Source organism: Carcharodon carcharias, chromosome 1 (genome assembly GCF_017639515.1).
Source record: "Carcharodon carcharias isolate sCarCar2 chromosome 1, sCarCar2.pri, whole genome shotgun sequence".
In the NCBI taxonomy this organism is placed as follows: domain Eukaryota; kingdom Metazoa; phylum Chordata; class Chondrichthyes; order Lamniformes; family Lamnidae; genus Carcharodon; species Carcharodon carcharias.
The window spans coordinates 138,851,000-138,876,877 of record NC_054467.1 but is presented as its reverse complement, the minus strand read 5'-3'; the positions used below and the strand labels follow the sequence as shown (position 1 = coordinate 138,876,877).

Here is a 25,878-nt window from a genome sequence, read left to right as displayed (position 1 = left end):
GTTATCAAACGCCCTTTGGAAGTGTGTGTAGACCAAATCAATCACATTACCCTCATCAATCCTCTGTTACCTCATCAAAAAACTCAAACAAATTAGACAAGCGCAATTTACCATTAACAAAAAAACCTGAAGTCTTTCATCCCTGATAAATTCTAGCAAATTTCCTCTGCGCCCTCCTTATACAAATTATCAGCAGAACTCTCATCAGCCTTCTCTAATACCTCTTGCTGACAGCTTATTACTATCAATATTGTTGATATTACAACAATGGCCACTAACTAAAATAATCAGGATTCCATTTAACAATTGTTCTTATGCTTCTGTTGTATGGAAAGGGAAATTTTTGTCAATGGGAGTTGGCCTGGGTTAAAAAGGCTGGATTACTATTCAGTAGGAAAGGTGGGGAATGGAGAAGTGAAAGACAGAAAAAGTGCAGGAAGGGACAGAGGAGGGGTAAAATGGCTATCCTTCTCTCCCTTCTGGTAGGGAGAGGGAAAGTGGGTGGTTTAGTACACCTTCCTTTCACTGTCATACCAATTCTGCTTTCAGTGGAATGGTTGGGGCACCATAGATTAAAAGTATTAACTTTGCTCCAAATCTTGGGGAGGGAGGGTGATGTATTGAGTTCAGGTCCTGCAGTTCACAAGTCATATTCCCAGTTCTACTGGTTTGATGATGAGGGAGGGTCAGTTTGAATGCAAGGGACGATTTGATTTGATTACCAGCCTCACTTTTGTTTCCATGGGTTGCAGAACTCTATCCTTCCTAGCCTTGCTTTTGTTCTCAAAAATTGAGAGGCCAATATAACTGTCCCACCTTAAAAAATCAAGCCAAGTTGTTTGGGACAGTGGGTAGCAGGGGATAGCGACCAGAGGGCACTGTCTTTGCTGATCCAGCCAGGCAGAATTACATTCCAGGAGCTGCCCATTTTCTTTAAGGTTGCTTTACAGGTTTCCAGAGGCTGCATTTCTTGATGCCTTGAGAGGAATCTTCTCTGTAGTAACATTTATTCTGTATTTGCATACCACATTTTGTTTTCAAAAAGAGCTGCACATTAAACAAAATATGACCAAGGACAAAAAACAGCTTCAGCATTTCTTGACAGGTCTTTTAACTTTATAAATGTCATTCTATGACAAGTACAGACATAACATGTACTGCAGATAGATGTCATATAAAATGGATGTCTCCATTCACAAAGGCTACCTTGGGAGTATTCAATGCATTCTGAGTTGATTGTAACTTCTTGTATTATTTAAAAAATTACACTGGGATGTTTACGCCAGGGAATTTACCTCATTCCTTCCCCAACCCGATTGTACCTGTGCTCCTTTCTTCCCTGGAAAATTATGGTCTTTGAGTGGAATTATTTCAATAAAATGTTGATATAACTGGGATACTCAGTTAAAGTTTCAGGTTGATGACCCATCAGACTTGGAATATTAAGTCCCATTTCTCTCCACAGATGCTGTCTGACTGGCTGAGTATTTTCAGCATTTTCATTTTTTTCTAGATTTCCAACATCTACAACATTTTGCTTTTGTACTAGGATATTCTTCTAGTTTCTGTAACCTTCATTTCAAATTCAACTTTATACCCACACAACGTGTATTGTTAATTGTATACCCAAGATTTATAAACCAATTGCAGGGAATACTAGTCTACATCTGTGTACCTGTATTATCCTATCAACATGACTCCAACAAATATTATTTTCAAATTTCTCCTAGCTGCTTCAAAACAATTGGCAGTAATATAACTTATTTAATGTAATAAATGCCCAAATTTTATCACATGGTAAACAATGGACAGCAAACAGTAATAGAAGGGCAAATAGATGAGCAACGGCACAATTAATAAAGGCAGAAAGGACGAGGAGGGAGAAATAGCAAAGCAGTGGGGCTTTGGAAAATATCATGAGCGAATACGACAACGATGGATGAAAGGCAGAGGCAGAAGACATCAGAATTGAAAGATCAAATGACATTAACTGAGATAAAAACAAAAAAACTGCGGATGCTGGAAATCCAAAACAAAAACAAAAACAGAATTACCTGGAAAAACTCAGCAGGTCTGGCAGCATCGGCGGAGAAGAAGATTTGACGTTTCAAGTCCTCATGACCCTTCGACAAAACTTGAGTTCGAGTCCAAGAAAGAGTTGAAATATAAGTTGGTTTAAGGTGTGTGTGTGGGGGGCGGCGAGAGAGAGAGAGAGAGAGAGAGAGAGAGAGAGAGAGAGAGGTGGAGTGGGGGTGTGGTTGTAGGGACAAACAAGCAGTGATAGAAGCAGATCATCTAAAGATGTCAACAACAATAATACAAAAGAACACATAGGTGTTAAAGTTGGTGATATTATCTAAACGAATGTGCTAATTAAGAATGGATGGTAGAGCACTCAAGGTATAGCTCTAGTGGGGGTGGGGAGAGCATAAAAGATGTAAAAAAAAACAAAGAGACAAATAAATAAATAATTTTTTTTTTTCTTTTTTTTCTCCTTTTTTTTTCTTTTTCTCTTTTTATAATGGAAATAGGTGGGAAAAGGAAAATCTATATAATTTATTGGAAAAAAAAAGAAAAGGAAGGGGGAAACAGAAAGGGGGTGGGGATGGGGGAGGGAGCTCACGACCTAAAGTTGTTGAATTCAATATTCAGTCCGGATGGCTGTAAAGTGCCTAGTCGGAAGATGAGGTGTTGTTCCTCCAGTTTGCATTGGACTTCACTGGAACAATGCAGCAAGCCAAGGACAGACATGTGGACAAGAGAGCAGGGTGGAGTGTTAAAATGGCAAGCGACAGGGACGTTTGGGTCATTCTTGCGGACAGACCGCAGGTGTTCTGCAAAGCGGTCGCCCAGTTTACGTTTGGTCTCTCCAATGTAGAGGAGACCACATTGGGAGCAACGAATGCAGTAGACTAAGTTGGGGGAAATGCAAGTGAAATGCTGCTTCACTTGAAAGGAGTGTTTGGGTCCTTGGATGGTGAGGAGAGAGGAAGTGAAGGGGCAGGTATTGCATCTTTTGCGTGGGCATGGGGTGGTGCCTTGGGAGGGGGTTGAAGAGGGGGGGGTGATGGAGGAGTGGACCAGTGTGTCCTGGAGGGAGCGATCCCTACGGAATGCTGATAGGGGGGGTGAAGGGAAGATGTGTTTGGTGGTGGCATCATGCTGGAGTTGGCGGAAATGGCGGAGGATGATCCTTTGAATGTGGAGGCTGGTGGGGTGATAAGTGAGGACCAGGGGGGCCCTATCATGTTTCTGGGAGGGAGGAGAAGGCATGAGGGCGGATGCGCGGGAGATGGGCCGGACACGGTTGAGGGCCCTGTCAATGACCGTGGGTGGAAAACCTCGGTTAAGGAAGAAGGAGGACATGTCAGAGGAACTGTTTTTGAAGGTAGCATCATCGGAACAGATGCGACGGAGGCGAAGGAACTGAGAGAATGGGACGGAGTCCTTACAGGAAGCGGGTGTGAGGGCCGTCCGAGGTTGGGCGAATATCAGGTTGGAAGCTGTGGGATGGAGATCCCCAGAGGAGATGAGGTCAGTGACAGTCCTGGAAACAATGGCTTGCTGTTCAGTGGTGGGGTCATGGTCCAGGGAGAGGTAGGAGGAAGTGTCTGCGAGTTGACGCTCAGCCTCCGCGAGGTAGAGGTCAGTGCGCCAGACAACAACAGCACCACCCTTGTCAGCGGGTTTGATGACAATGTCAGAGTTGGACCTGAGAGAATGGAGTGCAGTAAGTTCAGAGAGAGACAGGTTAGAATGGGTGAGAGGAGCAGAGAAATTGAGACGACTAATGTCGCGCCGACAGTTCTCAATGAAAAGATCAAGAGAAGGTAAGAATCCAAAGGGAGGGGTCCAGGTGGAGGGAGAATATTGGAGATGGGTAAAAGGATCCGTTGAACTGGGAGAGGACTCCTGCCCAAAGAAGTGAGCCCGGAGACGAAGACGGCAGAAGAAGAGTTCAGCATCATGCCGAGCCCGAAATTCATTGAGGTGAGGGCGTAAGGGTATGAAACTAAGTCCTTTGCTGAGCACTGAACGTTCAGCATCGGAGAGGGGAAGGTCAGGGGTATAGTGAATACACGGCTGGGGTTGGGATTGGAAGATGGGGTGGGGACGGAGGGACAGGCAGGGGTGGAGGGTCCTAGATGGGTGTTGGTGTCGATGAGTTGTTGGAGCTGGCGTTCCTTAGCACTTGAGAGAAAGAGAAAAAGTTTCTTGTTGAGGCGTCGGATGAGCCGAAGGATAAAATGAAACTGGGGGCACGCGCAGCTTTGAAAAAGGGTACGGCGGTGCTGCTGGAGGGAGAGGTCGAGTGTGTTCATATGGCGGCGCATGGCACTGAGTGTGGATTTCAGAATGTGACGGGAACAGCAGTCCGAGAAACGTTTTATGTCCCGGAGATCCGTGTAATCCTGGGTGGGTTCGAAACATGAGGGATGGAATTTCAGTTGAAATCCACGTGGGGTAAGTCGGAGATGGAGACAGTCACTGAGAAAGGAGATGTGGCTGTGAAAGCGGGTTTTAGTAAACACCTTCTCAAACACCAGGAGGGAAATGGAAAGCAAGGAAGGTGAGCAGGGCAAAAGAGAAATACAGAAATCTTGTCGCAGAGAGGAACAGAACTTCTTCAAGGAGGTAGGCATTTCTTGAAGAGCAGTGGCAGTCAATTAAACACAGATAAAAACAAAAAAACTGTGGATGCTGGAAATCCAAAACAAAAACAAAAACAGAATTACCTGGAAAAACTCAGCAGGTCTGGCAGCATCGGCGGAGAAGAAAAGAGTTGATGTTCCTCTGACATGTCCTCCTTCTTCCTTAACCGAGGTTTTCCACCCACGGTCGTTGACAGGGCCCTCAACCATGTCCGGCCCATCTCCCGCGCATCCGCCCTCACACCTTCTCTTCCCTCCCAGAAACATGATAGGGTCCCCCTTGTCCTCACTTATCACCCCACCAGCCTCCGCATTCAAAGGATCATCCTCCGCCATTTCTGCCAACTCCAGCATGATGCCACCACCAAACACATCTTCCCTTCACCCCCCCATCGGCATTCCGTAGGGATCGCTCCCTCCAGGACACACTGGTCCACTCCTCCATCACCCCCTACTCCTCAACCCCCTCCTATGGCACCACCCCATGCCCACGCAAAAGATGCAATACCTGCCCCTTCACTTCCTCTCTCCTCACCATCCAAGGACCCAAACACTCCTTTCAAGTGAAGCAGCATTTCACTTGCATTTCCCCCAACTTAGTCTACTGCATTTGTTGCTCCCAATGTGGTCTCCTCTACATTGGAGAGACCAAATGTAAACTGGGCGACCGCTTTGCAGAACACCTGCGGTCTGTCCGCAAGAATGACCCAAACGTCCCTGTCGCTTGCCATTTTAACACTCCACCCTGCTCTCTTGTCCACATGTCTGTCCTTGGCTTGCTGCATTGTTCCAGTGAAGTCCAATGCAAACTGGAGGAACAACACCTCATCTTCCGACTAGGCACTTTACAGCCATCCGGACTGAATATTGAATTCAACAACTTTAGGTCGTGAGCTCCCTCCCCCATCCCCACCCCCTTTCTGTTTCCCCCTTCCTTTTCTTTTTTTTTCCAATAAATTATATAGATTTTCCTTTTCCCACCTATTTCCATTATAAAAAGAGAAAAAGAAAAAAAGGGGGGAAAAAATTTATTTATTTATTTGTCTGTTTTTTTTTACATCTTTTATGCTCTCCCCACCCCCACTAGAGCTATACCTTGAGTGCCCTACCATCCATTCTTAATTAGCACATTCGTTTAGATAATATCACCAACTTTAACTTTAACACCTATGTGTTCTTTTGTATTATTGTTGTTGACATCTTTTGATGATCTGCTTCTATCACTGCTTGTTTGTCCCTACAACCACACCCCCACTCCACCTCTCTCTCTCTCTCTCCACCCCCCACACACACACCTTAAACCAGCTTATATTTCAACTCTTTCTTGGACTCGAACTCAAGTTCTGTCGAAGGGTCAAGAGGACTCGAAACGTCAACTCTTTTCTTCTCCGCCGATGCTGCCAGACCTGCTGAGTTTTTCCAGGTAATTCTGTTTTTGTTTTTGTTTTGGACTAACTGAGATATGTTGTTCAAGGAGGTTGCAAAGATAGTATGAGTTGAAGCCCTGTCGGGTTTGAAAATGCACTCAAAGACTTAGGATTCAGTGCAATATCAGACAGAGGTTGCTAAAGACCAAGATGAATGGCTGGGTGCAGCCAATGCAAATTTGGACAGGTTGCAGCTATGTAGAGTGAAGCTCAGGAGGTCAATAAAGAGAAACCATCCAAAGATGATCTGACACAATCAACAAGTCAGTACAAACTTAACAGGTTAAAATGCGAATCAGTTAAAACAATTCAATCAGCTGAAAGTTAGCATATACTTGTTAAAATATTATTCTCTTTTGTCAACTGAAGAGTGATTGCTCTTCTAAAACAGAAGTTGCATTTACGCAAGTGCCTTTCAAAGTAATTCCCAGCCAATCAAATGTTTCAAGTATAGTCACTATTGTAATGTAAGGAAACTTAGGAGCCAATTTGCCAACAGCAGGGTCCCACAAACAGCAATGCGATAAATGGTCTATTGATCTGTTTTAGGGATGTCAGTTGAGGGATAAGTGTTAGCCAGGGCAAGAGAGGCCTTCCCAGCACTTGTGAATAGTGCCATGGAATCCAACTGATCTCAGTATAGCATCTCATCTGAAAGCTGGCACCTGACAGTGTAACATTTCCTTGATGCTACACTGAAGTGTCACCCTAGATTATGTGCGAGTGCCTGAAATGGGATTTGAAGCAGAAATTTTCTGGCTCAGAAGTTCCTTGATTGGAATCCAATGCTTATAAAGTGCTCTGAGAAAATGATACAGTACTGGATTAACACAAATTATTTTCTTCCCCCACCCCGCCCATGTGCCTCCTAATTATGTAAAAGAAATTATGTCATACCTGGCTAGGGTACTTTTCCCAGATCCAGGTAGTCCCCTCATTAAAATAAGCACTTTCGCTGTTCCCAGTGTCTTCCTATTCATATGCTGTGGAAATGAATACTCGCAAGTCTGTGACTGCTGAATGCCATGTTGATTTAACCATGGTTTTGGATGCAAGTTGTTGAAACCCAGCCTCCTTGTCTGATGATGTGGATCAGGACTAGACACAGCTCCTACAGGTCTGCATGGTGAAACAACATGAGGCTTTGGTTTTACAGGACTCACTGCTATAGGGGTGACAAAAGTCTTTGGCACACTCATAGGCTGGAATTCAGGAGCCCATAGATTCCACGAGATTGGAGGTATATTTGTAAAGAGCACACTGTTGGAATATTGAGGATAGTTTACTTCCCCACTGTTCATTAACTTAGGGAGTTTTTCACCACTAGTAGCTTGCCCTACATCAAACCAGTAAGGAAAACAGGTTGTGTTTTGTTGCATATTGTTTGAATTACTCCCTTCATTTGCTAATGGTTTTGTTGGGAGAGTGCTGCTTTTTGGCTTTAATTCATCTGTTCCTTTATATTCTTGACGCTCTTCAAATAATTCACAGTTTTCTACAGATGGATTTCTATTTGGTTTAAACCATGATATTTCTTTTCCACCTCTTCCAGAACATTTTCCTACTACTTCAGCAGAAATATCACTACTTTGCAATAATCCAGCTTGCTGGTCCACTGTATCTGAATGTAGGTCATACTTCCGACTAGAATGCTCTGAACCACCATACTTGTTTGTGCCAATGTTCATAGAAATGGCTGCTGACAGACTGTTACTTGCACTTTGATTTGTCCAAATATCTGCATTACTTGTGCTTATACTGCTTGGAAAAGCAACTCCAGGCTCAATGGAGGACTTGTTGCTGCTGGGCCTTTCAACAGCTTCTGAAGCAAACATGCTATAATCTAACTGAACTTCTGATTTGTTCTCAAAGATGTTGTCTTCAGAATCAAAACATTGGCTCAAATTTTCTTCACAGTCTTTTGAATCCAAGGCAAACTGTGAGTATCTGAGACACATCCCATCATCTGCTACTGTTTGCTGTTGATTTGACATACAACTGAAAGAGTTCAAATTTGACTGAAGTAGCTGAGGCAACTTGTCACTAACACAGAGTCTAGAAAACTGATTGATGGGAGAATTATATTGGTTCATAAATGGCTGGTACTGCTGATAAGTTATGCATTGTTCTGGGCCAGTTTCATAATTTGCATTTGTGCTATACTTCTCCAATTCATTTACAGCGAAAGTGTCCAATTGTTGAGTTAAGTGAAATCCAGATGTTCTAATGCTTTCAGAAACAACAATTGAATTATTTCCATGGTCTTTCATTACTACTTTGTTCGCACTATTAACTTGACCATCACTCAGGGCAGCTGCCACATGATCAAATCCCGTGAAGCTGGAAGAGGCGACACCTTCAGCTGCGTCAGACAGTACCAACAAAGAGTCCATTGCATCATCAGCTGGATAAAACAAAAAAGGAATCATCACATAAGTATGATAATCAAACAGGAAAGTTTTCTTACATTCTGAGCTATCATGCATGTAAAAATGTCTTTTGGCATTAATTATGCACCAGGCAACCAGGTCATAAAAGTAGCAATTTTCAAACATTCCCTCTCCCATCCAGTCTGGGGAAGGTAGACAGGAAACAACAAATCAGGATTGTTACAAGAGACCAATTATGCAATTCAATAGTAGCTTGTATGTATCAGTAACATGCATATTGTTCATCTTCCACATAGTGCTGTATGGTGTATTAAAACTGGTACGTGGTCTCATAAAGGTAACAGAAATGTATCTGTGGATGGCACCAAGAACACAACTTATTGATTGCTTAGGCCCCTAATCACACTGGAAACTTCTGAAATCAGACCCCAACAAGTCCAAAATGCAGACTTAACATCTACCTACAAATCCACAATTAGCGATGCAGAAGGTATAAACCCAGATGCAAAAAGTTACACATTGTTTGTTCAGACAAGTCACCAGATGAACTTTTTCTGACTGATTGGAAATTAGCACATTCCTATCAAGTGGCCAAGGAGTCATTTATCTTGTGTTTTGCTGCAACTCTGAACCAATCCGGTAGTGTCCACAATTTTGCACAAAGCCAATGTTAAACCGGCCAAATTTTTGGAAGTCTAAGGCTAGCTTTGTAAAATATCCACTGCACACACAACAGCAGAAATTGAGTACAGGTACAGTGTCTCAAAACCAGTAACCTCAGGGCTGAGTCTGTGCCAGATTTCGAATCATGCCGGTTTTCGGGTTGGGCACGTGGAGTGTTGAGGATGTGTTTTTAAAGTAAGGATTGCAAAGAGCAGTTTTGAAAGAAACAGAGACAATGCTGCAAGATAAGCTGGGAAATTCTTTGGAGCTGCTGCAGATCAGTCAGTGTTGTTTTGCTGGATTTGAGGCACTGTACCTGTACCCGAGCGCTAATCAGCAGGCCTTTAGATGAAGCACAACATTCACCCAACAAGCAAAGATTAGGCAATATTCCGTGGTCTCAGTGGAAATTCCTCTCCCCACTAAGATCAGGCAACTGTACAAGACTGTCATGAAAATATAATAACTTTCATAATATTTTTCTGGTTTATTGTAAAGTAGGTTTATGGGGGTAAGTACAGATGGCTCCGTCTGTGTGATTTACTGCCTTCCCATGTCATGCAATGACATTGCCATTACCAAATCCCCACCATCCTAGGTGTCATCTTTGACTATTAACTTAACTGGGGTAGTCATATAAATACTGTGGCTCCTAGAGATGAGGTTGGTTATTCTCCAGCAATCAGTTCACCTTTTGATTCTCCAAAACGTTTCCACCTCCTACAAGACACATCAAAAGTGAAATGCAATACTCTCCATTTGCTTCTATGGATGCAGTTGCAAAAACACAAAGAAACTCCACACCATCCACTCGATCAGCATCTAATCCATTACTTTAATCGCTGTGATGGCAGTGTGTACTACTTGCTCACTCTGAAGGCTGTTGACATATTCATCAAAGCCTACAAGAGCATGGGACTTGTCCTGAACACCAGGAAGATCAAGTGCTCCACCAACCCATACCAAATGAATCAAATCCAACACCTTCACTTTCCATATCTTGGAAATGATCTATCCCAAAAATCTGACAATGAAGAAGAGGTACACCACCTAATCCAATGTGCTAGCTCAGCCTATGGTAAATTACATTCAATAATTATTTGTAAAGAGCAGTCACTGCTATGTTGGGAAATTCGACAGCCAATATGCACAAACCGAGGTTCCACCAATACTAAATCAATAATGACCAGACAATTTATTTACAGTGGAGTTGGCGGAGGGATGAATGCTGGGAGAACTTCCCGGTTCTGTTTTAATGATGCAAAGGCTTTTTTGCATTTATCTGAGCTTGTAACATAGTGCCTTGACTTAACGCCTCTTATGAAAGATGGCACCTCTAACAATTGAGGTTAAATCCTGAAATTGAATTTCCATAGCCTTCTGACTGAGGTGAAAGCGGTATCAGCTGAACATACTGAAGATAAACATCTTTTAAAATGCCATTTTTGGTGCATGAACAACAATATTCAATTCAGTGGAATACTTAATGTTTCTTTACCAACAGTCAGATTAAACACTGTAATAATCTCAATGTTACTAATTTGTTTTTGCTAATCCAGCAAACGCTATCATGTGCTTGGAGTGCTTAGAAGTCTTCCAAGTTCTTCCAAAGATCAATGCTGTCACAAAGCATGACAGCATTGCACTATTTGAAGAACAGGATGTGCTGCCAGCAAGGAGAGTTTTGGATTGTCAAATATATAGTTGAAAGAGGATTTCGGCAGCAGAGAGAAACAGATATTTAGTATTGCAACTGGATGTAAATGGTCTTAGTAATGGAGTGTACCTGAAGTCTGAAGCTCTGCGCTGAGTTGAACAGAATGCTGAGCTTGCTAACAATAAGGTTCGATCAGTGAAAGGGGAATCAGTAGCAAGGGAGTGCAGTTTTCATAATGGCATGGATAAAGTTTTGGTTAGCTAACAGGAAGCAGAGAGTAGGAATAAATGGGTCTTTTTTAGGTTGGCTAGCTGTAACAAGTGGAGTGCCACAGGGATCAGTGCTGCAACCTCAACTATTTACAATCAACATCAGTGATTCAGACAAAGGGACCAAACGTATGGTAGCTAAATTTGCTGATGACATCACGATACATAGGAAAGTAAGTTGTCAAGAAGAGGTAGAAAGTCTGCAAAGGGATATAGACAGATTAAATGAGTGGGCAAAAATTTGGCAGACTGTGCATAATGTGGGAAAATGTGAACTTGTCCACTTTGGCAGGACGAATAGGAAAGTAGTATACTATTTAAATGGAGAGAGATTGCAGAACTTGGTGCTAGAGGGGGTCTGGGTGCCCTGGTACATGAGTCACAAAAAACTGGTATGCAGGTGTGGCAAGTGATTAGGAAGGCAAATAGAATATTGGTGTTTATTGCAAAGGGGGATGGAATATAAAAGTAGGGAAGTTTTACTGCAGCTGTACAGGGCCTTGGTAAGACCACATCTGGAATACTGTATATAGCTTTGATCTCTTTATTTGAAAAAAGATACAACTGCATTAGAAGCAGTTCAGAGAAAGTTCACTCAATTCATTCCTGGGATGAAGAACTTATCTTATGATGAAAGGTCGAACAGGTTGGGCCTTAACCCATTGAAGTTTAGAAGAATAAGAGGTGATCTGATTGAAACATATAAGATCCAGAGAGGATCTGATAGGGTAGATACCAGGAAGGTGTTTCCACTTTTGGGAGAGGCTAGAGCCAGAGGACACAATTTAAGGATAAGAGGTCTGCTATTTAAGATGGAGATGAGGAGAATTTTTTTCTCTCAAAGCATCGTTAGTATGTGGAATTCACTTTCCAAGAAAGCAGTGGAGGCTTGTTATTGAATTTATTCAAGGCCGAGTTAGACAGATTTTTGATCAACAAGGGAGTTGAGAACGATGGGGAGCAGGCAGAAAGTGGAGTTGAGACCACAACCAGATCAGCCATGAACTTATTGAATGGTGGAGCAGGCTCAAAGGGCTAAATGGCCTACTCCTGCCCCTAAATCCTATGTTCCTACACACTTGAATTTGAGAATCATGATATCAGACCTGACACTAAACACAAAGTCTGTTGGGCAGAGATTCTCCCCAAAGTGCTCAATGGTGCTGAAGCTTGGACAACTTATAGATGACATACCAAGGCCTGAGAACATCAATCCTGTCTTAGAAAGTCCTTGTGAATCAAGTGAGAAGACAAAAAAAAACAAACATGAGCTTCATCCAAAACACAGATATGCCCACTGTAGAGGCCACGATAGTCCCACATCAGCTGGAGATGGGCAGGACAGGTCATCAGAATGCTTGACTTAAGACTGCCCAAACAGCTGCTCTATTCAGAGGTAAGCTAGGGAACCTATTTACACGGGAGTCAAAAGAAGTGTTTCAAAGATAATCACAAAGCTCTATTAACATCAACACATGGGAAGCAGTTGACCGATTGTGGCCAAAATGACGATTCATCATCAAAAATGGTGTCAAAACATCCAGGAAACAATAGCAGCCACTGAGAGAGAACAGCAAGAGGCAAGGAAAAAAAAGAGGGCAGCTGCTGAAACCAACAATCCACCACCACCTCTACCGGCCGACAGCCGATGTCCTCACTGCAAGCGAGCCTGCAAGGCTAAGATAGGACTCAAAAGCCATCTGCAAACTCCCAACAGTGACATCTCACTTCCACTCAGTCATCCACAAAAAAGAAGCATTCTTGACCTGAGGGATTGCTGATAAGACTATTTACAAGGTATACTGCAACAAAATGTCAAGCCTTCTTTGGTACATGGCAGTAAGGGCTTGGAAATACCATCACATCCAAGTTCCCCTCCAAGACACACACCAACCTGACTTGGTCGTATATTTCAATGTTCCATCATCGTTCTTAGGGCAAATTCCAGGAGCACTTTACCTAAGGGCATCTGGGTGCACCTTTACCACATCGATGACAGCAGTTCAATGCAGCTCATTGCCACCTGAATAGGCAACAGATATTGGAGGTGCCAGGAACATCCATACCCAAAGAATAAAAAAAAATGATGCGCTTATTTCAAAACCAAATTTCAGCAAGACAAAAACTTTGTTGGGATTTTCCCTCAATGTAGCAGTAGAACCTTGTTAAAAAAAACCCATTTTATTCGTCCCTTAAACCGAATAACTACTATAAATAAAGGATCATTAAAGGAGGGAAGGGTGGCGGCTGCCACCGCACCGGAGGGGAATGGGGATGCTGGCCAGTCGGGGGGGGGGCAGAGGCCATCTCTCCGGGGAGTGGGGTGCAGGGGGTGTTGGACTGCAGCTGCAAGCCAGGGAGAGAGAGGCTGCATCAGCCAGCCAGGGAGAGAGGGACTGTGGCAGGGGTATGGTAAGATATTGGTGAATTTTTAAAATTCTGCTTCTATGCGTATCCAAACACTCCATATGTCATCCAAGTATTTGTAGTAACACATAGGGAACCTGGGACCCATTTTAAATATAGTACCCTCTTTTCCCGCTCTGCCATGTACATGTTTGCATATGCTGGGATAGATTTCTTATCCAAGCAGTGCCTTTGATTTGGAGATAAAAGTTATCTGTGTATTCCACTGTGGTAGTGATTCTTCCTGCCAAAGTGAACAACTCATTTTCCCACATTATACTCTATCTGCCAGGTTTTTGCCCAATCACTCAATTTATCTATATCCGTCTGAAAATTTTACAACCATGCCTTCGCTCCCCTCATCAAAGTAATTGATGTAAATTGTAAAATGTTGAGGCCCCAGCACAGACCCCTGAGGGACTCCACTCGCTACATCCTGCCGATCAGTTGAAGACTCAATTATGCATGCTCTGTTTTCTTCCAGCCAACCAATCTTCCACCCATGCTAATATATTACCACCTGCACCATGAGCTTTTATCTTCTGCAACATCCTTTGATGTAGCAGCTGATCAAATGCCTTCTGGGAAATCATGTACAGCACGTCTACAGACTCCCCTTTATCCACGGTGTATGTTACTCCTTCAAAGAACTCCAATAAATTGGTTAAACACAATTTCCCTTTCACAAAATCATGCTGACTCTTCCCAATTACTTTGACTTTTTCTAAGTGTCCAGCTATAACTTCCTTAATGATCAATTCTGACACATTCCCCATGACAGACATCAAGCTAACTGGCCAAAACTTTCCTGTCTTCTACCTCCTTCCCTTCCTGAATAGAGGGGTTATATTTGCTACTTTCCAGTGTGATGGAACCTTCCCAGAATCTAGTGAATTTTGGAAAATTAACACCAACACATCTACGACCTCATTAGCCACCTCTTTTAAGACCCTAGGGTGTAGTCCATCAGATCAGAGACTTGTCAGCTCACAGCTTCATTAGTTTATTCAATCCCAGTTCCCCAGTGATTATAATTTCACCAAATTCCTCTCTCCCTTCCACCTCCTGACTTACAGCTATTATTGGAATGATTTTTGTATCTTCCATAGTGAAGACAGAAGCAAAACATTTGTTCATTTCATCTGCCAGTTCCTTATTATCTACTACAAAAACAGAATTACCTGGAAAAACTCAGCAGGTCTGGCAGCATCGGCGGAGAAGAAAAGAGTTGACGTTTCGAGTCCTCATGACCCTTCGACAGAACTTGAGTTCGAGTCCAGGAAAGAGCTGAAATATAAGCTGGTTTAAGGTGTGTGTGTGGGGGGCGGAGAGATAGAGAGACAGAGAGGTGGAGGGGGTTGGTGTGGTTGTAGCGACAAACCCCCTCCACCTCTCTGTCTCTCTATCTCTCCGCCCCCCACACACACACCTTAAACCAGCTTATATTTCAGCTCTTTCCTGGACTCGAACTCAAGTTCTGTCGAAGGGTCATGAGGACTCGAAACGTCAACTCTTTTCTTCTCCGCCGATGCTGCCAGACCTGCTGAGTTTTTCCAGGTAATTCTGTTTTTGTTTTGGATTTCCAGCATCCGCAGTTTTTTTGTTTTTATCTCCTTATTATCTACTATTAACTCCCCACTTTTACTCTCCAGCCGACCAACACTCGCTTTACTTACTCTTTTCCTTTTTAAATACCCGTAGAAACTCTTGCAATACATTTTTATATTTCTAGCTAGCTTCCTCTCATACTCTAATTTCTCCTGATTAACCTTATATTCATTCTCTGCCATTCTTTACATTCTGACCAATCATCTAACCTGCCCCTAATCTTTGCGGAGTTTTATGTTTTTTTCCTTAAGTCGGTGCTTTCCTTAACTTCTTTAGTTAACCACGGATGGTGGGTCCACATTTTAGAATTTTTCTTTATAGTAGGAATATACTCATTCTGAAATATCCCCTTAAATGTCTGCCACTGCTTCTCTATTGATCTATCCTCTAGCCTAGTATCAGAATTCACTTTAGCTAGCTCAGCTTACATGCCCACATAGTTGCCCTTATTTAAGTTTAAAATACTAGTCTTAGATCTACTTTTCTCCCTTTCAAACTGGATGTAAAGTTCAATCATATTGTGACCGCTGCTACCTAGGGGTACCTTTATTCTGAGATCATTAATTAATCCCATCACATTACACGGTACCTAGTCTAATATAACCTGTTCCCTAAGATAAAAACAAAAAAACTGTGCATGCTGGAAATCCAAAACAAAAACAGAATTACCTGGAAAAACTCAGCAGGTCTGGCAGCATCAGCGGAGAAGAAAAGAGTTGACGTTTCGAGTCCTCATGACCCTTCAACAGTTCTGTCGAAGGGTCATGAGGACTCGAAACGTCAACTCTTTTCTTCTCCGCTGATGCTGCCAGACCTGCTGAGTTTTTCCAGGTAATTCTGTTTTTGTTTTTAACCTGTTCCCTAGTTCGTTCCAGAATGTGCTGCTCTAAGAATCTATCTCGAAAGCATTTTATCAACTCATCATCCAGGATACCACTGCCAATCTGGTTTTTCCAATTTATATGTAGATTAAAAACACCCATAATTATTGTCATCTCTTTATCACAAGCACCCAACGTTTCTTCTTATATACGTTGTCCTATATTGTGGTTACTGTTTGAGGGCCTATAGACCACTCACACTAGTGACTTCTTTCCTCTAATATTCCTCATCTCCACCCAAACCGATTCTACACCCTGATCTCCTGAACCAAGGTCATCTCTAACTATTGCGCCAACAGTGCTACCCCTCCACCTTTACCTAGCTTCCTATTCCTCTTGAACGTCATATACTTCTCAATATTCAGTACCCAAGCCTTGTCATCCTGCAGCCACGTCTCTGTGATGGCTATCAGATCATATTTATTTATTTCAATGTGTGCTATCAATTAATTTACTTTGTTATGAATGCTATGTGCAGATACAAAGCCATCAGTTTAGTTTTTTTGTTATCTTTGTAACATCTAGCCTTGATTGTTAGTGCATTTTATAGGTTTTTTTTTCACTCTGTCCCTTCCTGCCACTCTCTGGCCCTCATTACTATTTTTCTCTCCTGCCTTGACTGTACCCTTTGATTTGCTACAATTACACAAGTTTGATCCCTCACCCCCTTTGTTTACTTTGAAGCATTCTACTTCCCTATTTACGCAGCTCATTAAAACACTGGTCCCAGCATGGCTGACCGTCCCAACATACAGCCCCCCACTTTCACCAGTACTGGTGCCAGTGCTCCACGAACCAGAACCCAATTCTCCCACATTAGTTTTTCAGTCACACATCATTTCTCTAATCTTATTTGCCCTATGCCAATTTGCATATGGCTCAAGCAATAATCCAGAGATTATTACCTTTGAGGATCTGTTTCTTAATTTGGTGCCTAGCTCCTCATACTGACTATGCAGAACCTCATTCCTCATCCTGCCCATGTCAGTGGTACCTATATGGGCCATGACAACTGGATCCTTCCCATTCCACTGTAAGTTCCTCTCCAGCCATGAGCAAATGTCCTGACCCCTGGCACCAGGCAGGCAACACTGACATTTGGACTCTTGCTCTTTGCTGCAGAGAACAGTGTCAATGCTCTGCACTATATTAACTCCCACTACCACTACTTTCCTGTTTGCTCTTCCTACTTGAATGGCTTCCTGTACCACAGCGTCATAGTCAATCAGCTCAACCACCCTGCAGTCCCCACTCTCATCCAAACAAACTGAAAGAACCCCAAACCTGTTGGACAATTGCAGAGGCTGACACTCCTGACCTCTGGGTCCCCTTACCTGCCTCAGCTGCAGTCACACCCTCCTGTCCCTGACCACCTTCTAAATCAGAAGTCCCTACCCTAATGCCTCCTGGTAACTTTCCACCTTCCCTGATGTGTCGCAGTATCTGCAGCTCGGCTTCAGCTCAATGACTCTGAGGCAAAGCTCCTCAAGCCACAGTCAGCACTTTCCAAACCCACAACTACTTCCATCTAGGAGGACAAGCACAGCAAACACATGGGAACACCACCAACTGGGAGTTTCCCTCCAAGCCACTCACCACCCTGACTTGGCAATATATCGCCGTTTGTTCACTGTCGCTGGGTCAAAATCCTGGAACTCCCTCCCTAACAGCATGCTGGGTATTCTACAACACATGGACTGCAGCGGTTCAAGAAGGCAGCTCACCATCACCTTCTCAAAGACAATTAGGCATGGGCAATAAATGCTGGTCTACCTATTCTCTGCATCCCATTAATGAATTTTAAAAAGACGCTTACTGCAGACACGTTTGCCTCGGATCACACTGGTATCCAGGAGCTCCCACATGCTGCAACCTTGACACATCACCTGTCCTGCCATCTTTGTGTTTTAATTAACTACTTAATTATTTTATTTAATTACTTGTCCATTTTTACAGGTTAGTGATGTAACCACCTCTATCAAGTGTTATGTATCTTGAATCTAACTAGGCGGTTTCTGTGCTAAATGATTCCAGTCTATGACTCATTAAAACATGGTTTAAAGCTTGGGAAAAAAATCATTGAAATGTGAGTATATGTGAATTAAACCACTCGTTACCTGGTGGTTAGCACAGATTTAACTTGTGCGTATTCCCCTTGTGCACAGTTGAACCTTTGGAAGTCAGTATCCTGACACGTTTGTCAGTACTAACTTTAAACAAAGTATTGAAGGGAAAGAAACTTGAAATTGGCAGAACAAAACCAAAGAATTCTGGTAAGTGCTGATTGCTTGCAATTACTTTTTAAAAGGTGCTATAGTTGTGAAATTCACTCCCAATAAGTTACCTTGTCCCAAGTAGTTAGAATTTTCATTTTGGCAACAGAATATGGGAGATTTATATATAATGAATTAACAAAAACATTTATAGATTCACACGCAGTCTTTGGTATTTGTGCTACCATATCATACCAAAGAAAGAAACACTCAAAAAATTCAACACGACAGAAGGTAATGTTATTACATGATTGCATCACCTAATAAAGGAGTTAATGAGAATAAAATAGGAGCTCCTGAAAACAAAAAAGTAGCCCAAGAAAATTTCAAGAAAAGCCTTCAGAAAAAAATATTTTGATCCCTGATTACAGCTAACTCTTTTTTTAACCTTTTATTCACTTTCCATGTATAATAATCAGATGGGACCGGGGGTGGGGTGGCGGCGGCAGAATCAGACTCTGCAGAATAACATGAGGTTCAAGGAAATCCTCCTTCAACAAAAATAAGCCCAGTTCTGCTTGAATATCACACATATTTGGAGCAATGGAAAATGGTATCTGGAACAAAACAATATAATCCTAAATTAGTGTTAGGTTTCTATTAAATCATTTGATAATATTAATGCTGTTAAACCATTGCATTATATTCAATTTTAATTCATTCACGGGATGTGGACAGTGTTGGCTGGGCCAGGATTTATTGCCCATCTCTAGTTGCCCTTGAGAAGGTGGTGGTGAGCTGCCTTCTTGAACCAGTGCAGTCCATGTGGTGTAGGTACACCCACAGTGCTGTTAGGAAGGGAGTTCCAGAATTTTAACCCAGCCACAGTGAAGGAACTGTGATATATTTTCAAGTCAAAGGGGCCTTGGTGAATTCCTGCAGTGCATCTGGTAGATGGTGCGCACTGCTGCTACAGTGCATTGGTGGTGGAGGGAGTGAATGTTTGTGGATGTGGTGTCGATCAAGCGGGCTGCTTTGTCCTGGTTGGTGTCAAGCTTCTTGAGTGTTGTGGGAACTGCACTCATCCAGGCAAATGGGGAGTATTCCATCACACTCCTGACTTGTGCCTTGTAGATGGTAGACAGGCTTTGGGGGGTCTGGAGGTGAGTTACTCATCGCAAGATTCCTAGCCTCTGACCTGCTCTTTTTATATAACTAGTCCAGTTCAGCTTCTGGTCAATGGTAACCCCCATTGATAGTGGGGAATTCAGTGATGATAATTCCATTGAACATCAAGGGGTGATGGTTGGATTCTCTCCAGTTGGAGATGGTCATTGCCTACACTTGTGTGGCATGAATGTTACTTGCCACTTGTCAGCCCAAGCCTGGATATTGTCCAGGTCTTGCTGCATTGGGACATGGAATGCTTCAGTATCTTAGGGGTTGTGAATGGTGCTGGACATTGTGCAATTATCAGTGAACATCCTCACTTCTGACCTTAGGAAAATCATTGATGAAGCAGCTGAAGATGGTTGGGCCGAGGGCACTACCCTGAGGAACTCCTGCAGCAATGTCCTGGAGCTGAAATGACTGACCTCCAACAACCACAACCATCTTCCTTCGTACTAGGTATGACTCCAACTAGCAGAGAATTTTCCCTGATTCCCATTGACTCCAGTTTTGCTAGGGCTCCTTGATGCCACACTTGGTCAAATGCTCCCTTCATGTCAAGGGCAGTCACTTTCACCTCAACTCAGAAGTTCAGCTCTTTTGTCTATGTTTGACTGAAGGCTGTAATGAGGTCAGGAGTTGAGGGGCTTTGGTGGAATCCAAACTGGGCGGCAGTGAGCAGGTTATTGCTAAGCATGAGGTCAGGAGTTGAGGGGCTTTGGCAGAATCCAAACTGGGCAGCAGAGAGCAGGTTATTGCTAAGCAAGTGCCGCTTGATGGCACTGTTGACGACCCCTTCCATTGCTTTACTGATGATCAAGAGGGCACTGATGGGGCGGTAATTGGCCAGGTTGGATTTTTAAAATTTATTTACAGGATGTGGGCATCGCTGGCTAAGCCAGCATTTATTGCCCATCCCTAATTGCCCTTGTTCAGAGGGCATTTTAAGAGTCAACCACATTGTTGTAGGTCTGGAGTCACATGTAGGCCAGACCAGATAAGCATGGCAGACTTCCTTCCCTAAAGGACATTTATGAACCAGATGGGCTTTTACAACAATTGACAATGGTTTCATGGTGATCTTAGACTTTTAATTCCAGATTTTTATTGAATTCAAATCGCAACATCTGCTGTGGCAGGTCTCCAGAGCATTATCCTGGGTCTCTGGATTACTAGTCCAGCGACAATACCACTATGCCATCACCTCCCCATGATGTTGACATTTCTCAATGGATACACACAACTGCAAATTCTAAACTGCCTCAAGTCTTCAAGAATTCTTACACCCTTGGAACAAACAATCTAGCACTGAAAGTCAGTCCAGAGATGGGTGTCTACTCCTCTGATGACATCATCTCACATGTCACATACATCACAATGTGCACAATGAGTAGAGCATGCAGCTCAGGATTCAACTTTAAGCACAAAAACAGAGAATTCAGGGTTTCTAATCTCAAAAATCAAGAAAAAAATTATTAATCCACAACCGTGGAACTTATATGAGTTGGTAAATTGCAACACTAATGGCCCGTAGGAAGAGACATATAAGAGTGCCAAGATTTTCAAAAATTAAGTACTCAACCAGGCTTGTGAAACACCAACCATTTTTAACTGTTGTTTTCTGCATTCAACATTTTTGTGTACAGTTAGTCTGGTTACATATTTTAGCAGTTCATCACCACTTTTGCACTGACATTAAGCAATTTCAGCTGTGTAACACAATGTATTAGTACAACTTGGCTGCTGATTCTGTCATTTGACTGCACGAAACGTGCAACAAACAAGACAGACAACGCCACCTCCATGAGATAGTTTCACACATTTTGAGCACAGTATATATAATTTATACTCTGATTCAAAGACAGGTTTGAACATTTCGGACCATTTAAAAACTTAAATATGAGCACTTATTAATATTTGGACAGAACCAAATCCCTGCTGCTTTTCGCCTAACATTAATCAGCTGGCAATCAGTACACATCTCCTTTGTCCCTGGACAAAAAGAAATGCACACTCAGCACTAACTCAGGTCTGCAGAATACAAATTACGCTATCCCAGTAGGACAACATCCCTACACAAGGCTCACTGACAATTATCTCAATAAAGTGCTGGTCATTTGCTATTTAAGAAAGATAATAAGCTTCAAAATAAGGACTATAGCTTCTCTGCCAATGGAGCAGAAACAATCACCTCAACAACTGACACTTGAGTCTTCCCGTGATCATGCAACCACTCAAGTCACTGTAATAATTTAAAATTTTGTCCAGTTCAAAATACTTGTTAAAAGTTCTGAACCTATGTGCACGGTGTTTACACCATGAGATGGCAGAGTGCAAATTTTAAAAGATGCTTTCAAAATGACCACCTTTAACCTCGTGTCAACAGTTTTCTCAAAAAGGAAATGATTTGTTTTCAGGGTCAACTTGCAAAAACAACAGAACATGGAGGTTGGGGGGCGGGGGCGCGGCAAAGAGAGGGGTAACGACAATTGAAATTCAAGAGGGAAACAAAGCAGAAATATTTGACAGTCCATCAGCCGAGTGCAGATGATCCAGGTGCAACCGAACAGTGAAAGACTGATGGGAAAGGGCGCTGATCCAAATGCGTTCTGGATTACCTTTAAAGTCACATTCGGACAGCACAACATATACCACGGTAGGGTCCAGGTGAGAGAACATCTCAGTCATCCTGTCTAGCAACTCCTCCTTGTTCACCCCGGCAGAGTCCACGGAAGCAGAAGACGCAACGACCGAACTGGAGCCGGAGGCCCGACTAGGAACTGGAGCCTGGACGCGATTGACTGTGGCCGGAGCCGGCACCGAAGTGCTGATCCTGGGCGGAGGCCCCATTCCAGACGGTCGAGCCGGACTAGATGCGGCGGGATTCCGCCTTTTCCTCGGCATTTTGCTCCTGTCTGTCAGCCGGAGCCAGGCCCGGAAACGGCCGCAGCGCGAGCGGGAGGGGCGGGGTCAGAATCGACGTCACTCAGGGTCAGTGCGCGGGGGTGGGGCTGCGCGCCAAGTCACGTGGCTGAAGGGCCCGTCCAATGCTGTCAATTGGCCCAATCAGATAGCTGCTTGACTCTGGTAACATTCAACCTGCAAACTTGAACCCCAGTTCCTCCCGCACACAAGTATCAAAGGATAGCAGGAATAGGCCATTTGGCCCTTCGAACCTGCCCCGCCATTCGATAAGATAATGGCTGATATGTGGCCTCAACTTAACTTTCTTGTCGGCCCCTCCCATAACTCCTGACTCCCTTGCCTATCAAAATTCTATCTAATTCAGCCTTGAATAAATTTAATGATCCAGCCTCCACTGCTTTCTGGGGCAGAGAATTCCATAGACCTTCTGCAAGGAAAATATTCTTCCTGACCAAGGCTGGGAACTGATAATCCAAGGGTACTCAACATTTAGCAAGGACACGTGTAGTAATTATAGTTCTGGTAAATATAGGACTGTAGGTTTAAAAATAATCCTGTGTTTGTAAGATCATATGATCTGTGTAAACCGATGAGTTAGCAGCGGGGGGAACCTCTGGAGCAAGGTTTTCTTTGGTTATAGAGTTAGATGCACGTGTAGCTGCTGCTGTCTTCTAAATAAAGTTCAATGTTTCCACCAAGAAAAGTTGCCTGGAAAATCAACTCTCTAACAAACTGGTGATGAGGATAAATCAGATCCGGTGTTGTCCCTTGCCCAGTGATTGTGAGTATCTCAGATAATTAAAAAGAAAGGAAGATTTACTCATCCGAGATGCCATAGTTTGGCAGAGTCGAGCGCTTTGAGCCAGCCACAGACGACTGGTCTCAATATATAGAATGTCTTGCATCCTACTTTCAAGTCAACAAAATCACAGGGGAGGGAAAGAGGAGAGCCATTCTCCTGAGTATTTATGGAAGCAAAACCGACAGTTTAATTCAAAGCCTGACGGCCTCTAGCATCCCTGATTCGAAGACCTTCAGTGAATTACTAGACCTCGTTAAGTGACATTTTCAACCTAAGCCCTCAGTCACAATGCAGAGGTTCAGGTTCAATTCACGGAATACAGCACTGGGGAAAACCATTGCTACCTACATGGCAAAATTAAAACAACTAAGAGAATATTGTGATTTCTGGTGAAACCCTGACTTATATGCACAGGGATTGTTTGGTCTGTGGTGTGCAAGAGGATGCTATTCAGCAAAGATTGCTGGCTGGAGTGGATCTTAATTTTAAGAAAGCATTAGAAATAGCGCTTGCAATAGAAAGTGCTGAAAGGGATTCACAAGCAATTCAAGGTGCGCAAAATGGTGCCGTTTTCCTAGTCGGTCAGCTGAAAGTGGCATTAAAAGCCAGGACTCCACCATGAAGTGGGAAACAGCCCCTGCTAACCAAACATTTAGAGGAAACAGCTTAGCAGAAAATTCAAAACTAATTTTTATTGATATGGAAACAATCATATTCCTAACAATTGCCAATTTAAAAAGGTGGAGTGTCATTTTTGTCACAAAAGAGAACATATATTGAAATATTGCAAAACAAGATTAAAACAGGCTTCCAGGCAACAAACGAAGTCCAATGAAGTATATAGTGTGGATGATCCACAAACAACCAGTTCTGACATTTATCCCTTATTCAACATGAAAGTTGGGAAGACAGAACCAATTACTGTCACACTGCAAGTGAATGGTAAACCCTTAAAATGGAGAACATTTTGTAATCGGAAAACACACTTTCAGATATTTAAATAAAAATGCTCAAAAATTAAATTTTGAACAAACCTTTGCCAAGTTGAAAATGTTTACAGGCAAAGAAATTCAGGTATAAGGTATCACCAGAGTAATTGTTTATTATAAACACCAAACAGCACCAGTGATGGTGGTGGAAGGTTAAGGTCCAAGCCTTCTAGGTCGTGATTGGCTGAAGGAAATTAAACTGGTCCAAAATTTTCCCATTGTGAGCAGTAGAACTGCTGGAGCTGCCAAAAAAAATGACACCATCTTCAAAGATGAACTACAAAAAAAATCAAAGGCCTACAGGCCAAGATTTATGTGGACCCACAAGCAGCTCTTGAAAGCAAGACTGGTGCCATATGCCCTGAGAGAGAACGTTGATGCTGACTTGAATCGGCTCAAGAGGCTGGGCGTCATAAAAGTGGTTCAGTTCCCAGAGCGGGCCGCACCCACTGCCCCATCCTAAAACCGGATCAAACCATCCAGATCTGTGGGGACTATAAACTAACTGTCAACCAAGCAGCCAAACTGGACAGATACCCTATTCCCAAGATTGAAGACCTCTACACCAAACTATCAGGAAGGACAATTTATACAAAGCTTGATATGAGTCACTCATATCAGCAATGTTTTTTAAAATTATTCATGGGATGTGGGTGTCACTGGCTAGGCCAGCATTTATTGCCTAATTGCCCTTGTTCAGAGGGCATTTTTAAGAGTCAACTACATTGCTGTGGGTCTGGAGTCATGTGTAAGCCAGACCAGGTAAAGACAGCAGATTTCCTTCCCTAAAGGACATTAAACTGGAACTGGATGATGCCTCCTGAAATTTGTGACCATAAACACCCACAAAGCATTATATAAATACACATGCCTGCCCTTCGGTGTTTCTTCGGCCTGTGCCATTTGTTAGAGGATTATGGAGAGCTTGCTACAGGGACTACCTCAAGTTGTGGTCTACCTGGATGATGTATTAATAACTGGATTCACAGAAAAGGAACACTTGACTAAACTAGAGGAAGTCCTGAAACGATTTTTAGAAGCAGATGTGCGCCTAAGAAGGAGAAATGCACTTTTCAGGCAAATGAAATCATTTATTTGGGCCACCAGGTAGAGGCCCAAGGGTTACACCCTGTTGAAGAGCCTGCACTTAAGAATGTCTCTGAACTTAAATCATTTTTAGGAATGGTAAATTATAATGGCCAATTTCTACCAAATTTATCAACAGTCCTGGCCCCTCTACATTCACTGCTAAAGAAAAACCAGCATTGGGGTTGGAAGTCACCCCAAGAAGAATTCTTCATGAAAGTAAACCAGCTCTTGCATTCTTCAAATTTGTTAGTGCACTACGACCCGACAAAGGAATTGGTGCTAACCTGCAATGCATCCCCCGGTGGAGTGGGAGCAGTACTATCTCACAAGATGGACGACAGTACGGAGAGGCCGATAAGCTACGTTTCTAGGACACTTACCACAGCTGATAAAGGATAATCTCAGATTGAAAAGGAAGGGCTGTCAATTAGTTTTGGTGTAAAAAAATTCCACCAAAATGTGCATGGGCGACACCACAATAGTATCAGACCGCAAACCACTCTTGGGTCTGTTTAGCGAGGATAAGGCTATCCCTCTCAAAGCTTCTGCACAAATTCAAAGATAGGCCCTAATTTTAGCGGCATATGAATACGCCTTTGTGCATAGACCAGGGATTCGTATAGCCAATGCTGATGCCCTAAGTCGCCTTCCTTTGCAAGAGAACAATGACCATGTCCCAATTCCCCAAGACCTTATATTAGTGATGAATTTCCTGGATTCCTCACCAGTCTGTGTTA

General features: G+C 43.0%; 1 protein-coding gene across 1 annotated transcript in view; it reads right to left on the bottom strand.

The window, feature by feature from the left end:
• Positions 1 to 22,294, bottom strand: part of n4bp2 (NEDD4 binding protein 2) — a 103,065-nt gene extending 80,771 nt beyond the window's left edge. The window contains exons 1-2 of the mRNA XM_041188896.1: positions 21,955 to 22,294; positions 6,977 to 8,483 (exon numbers count right to left, since the gene is read on the bottom strand). Of these exons, the coding sequence (XP_041044830.1) occupies positions 6,977 to 8,483; positions 21,955 to 22,240 (1,793 nt within the window). The 5' untranslated portion in view covers positions 22,241 to 22,294. The remainder of the gene's footprint in view (positions 1 to 6,976; positions 8,484 to 21,954) is intronic.
• Between the last annotated feature and the right edge of the window lie 3,584 nt (positions 22,295 to 25,878).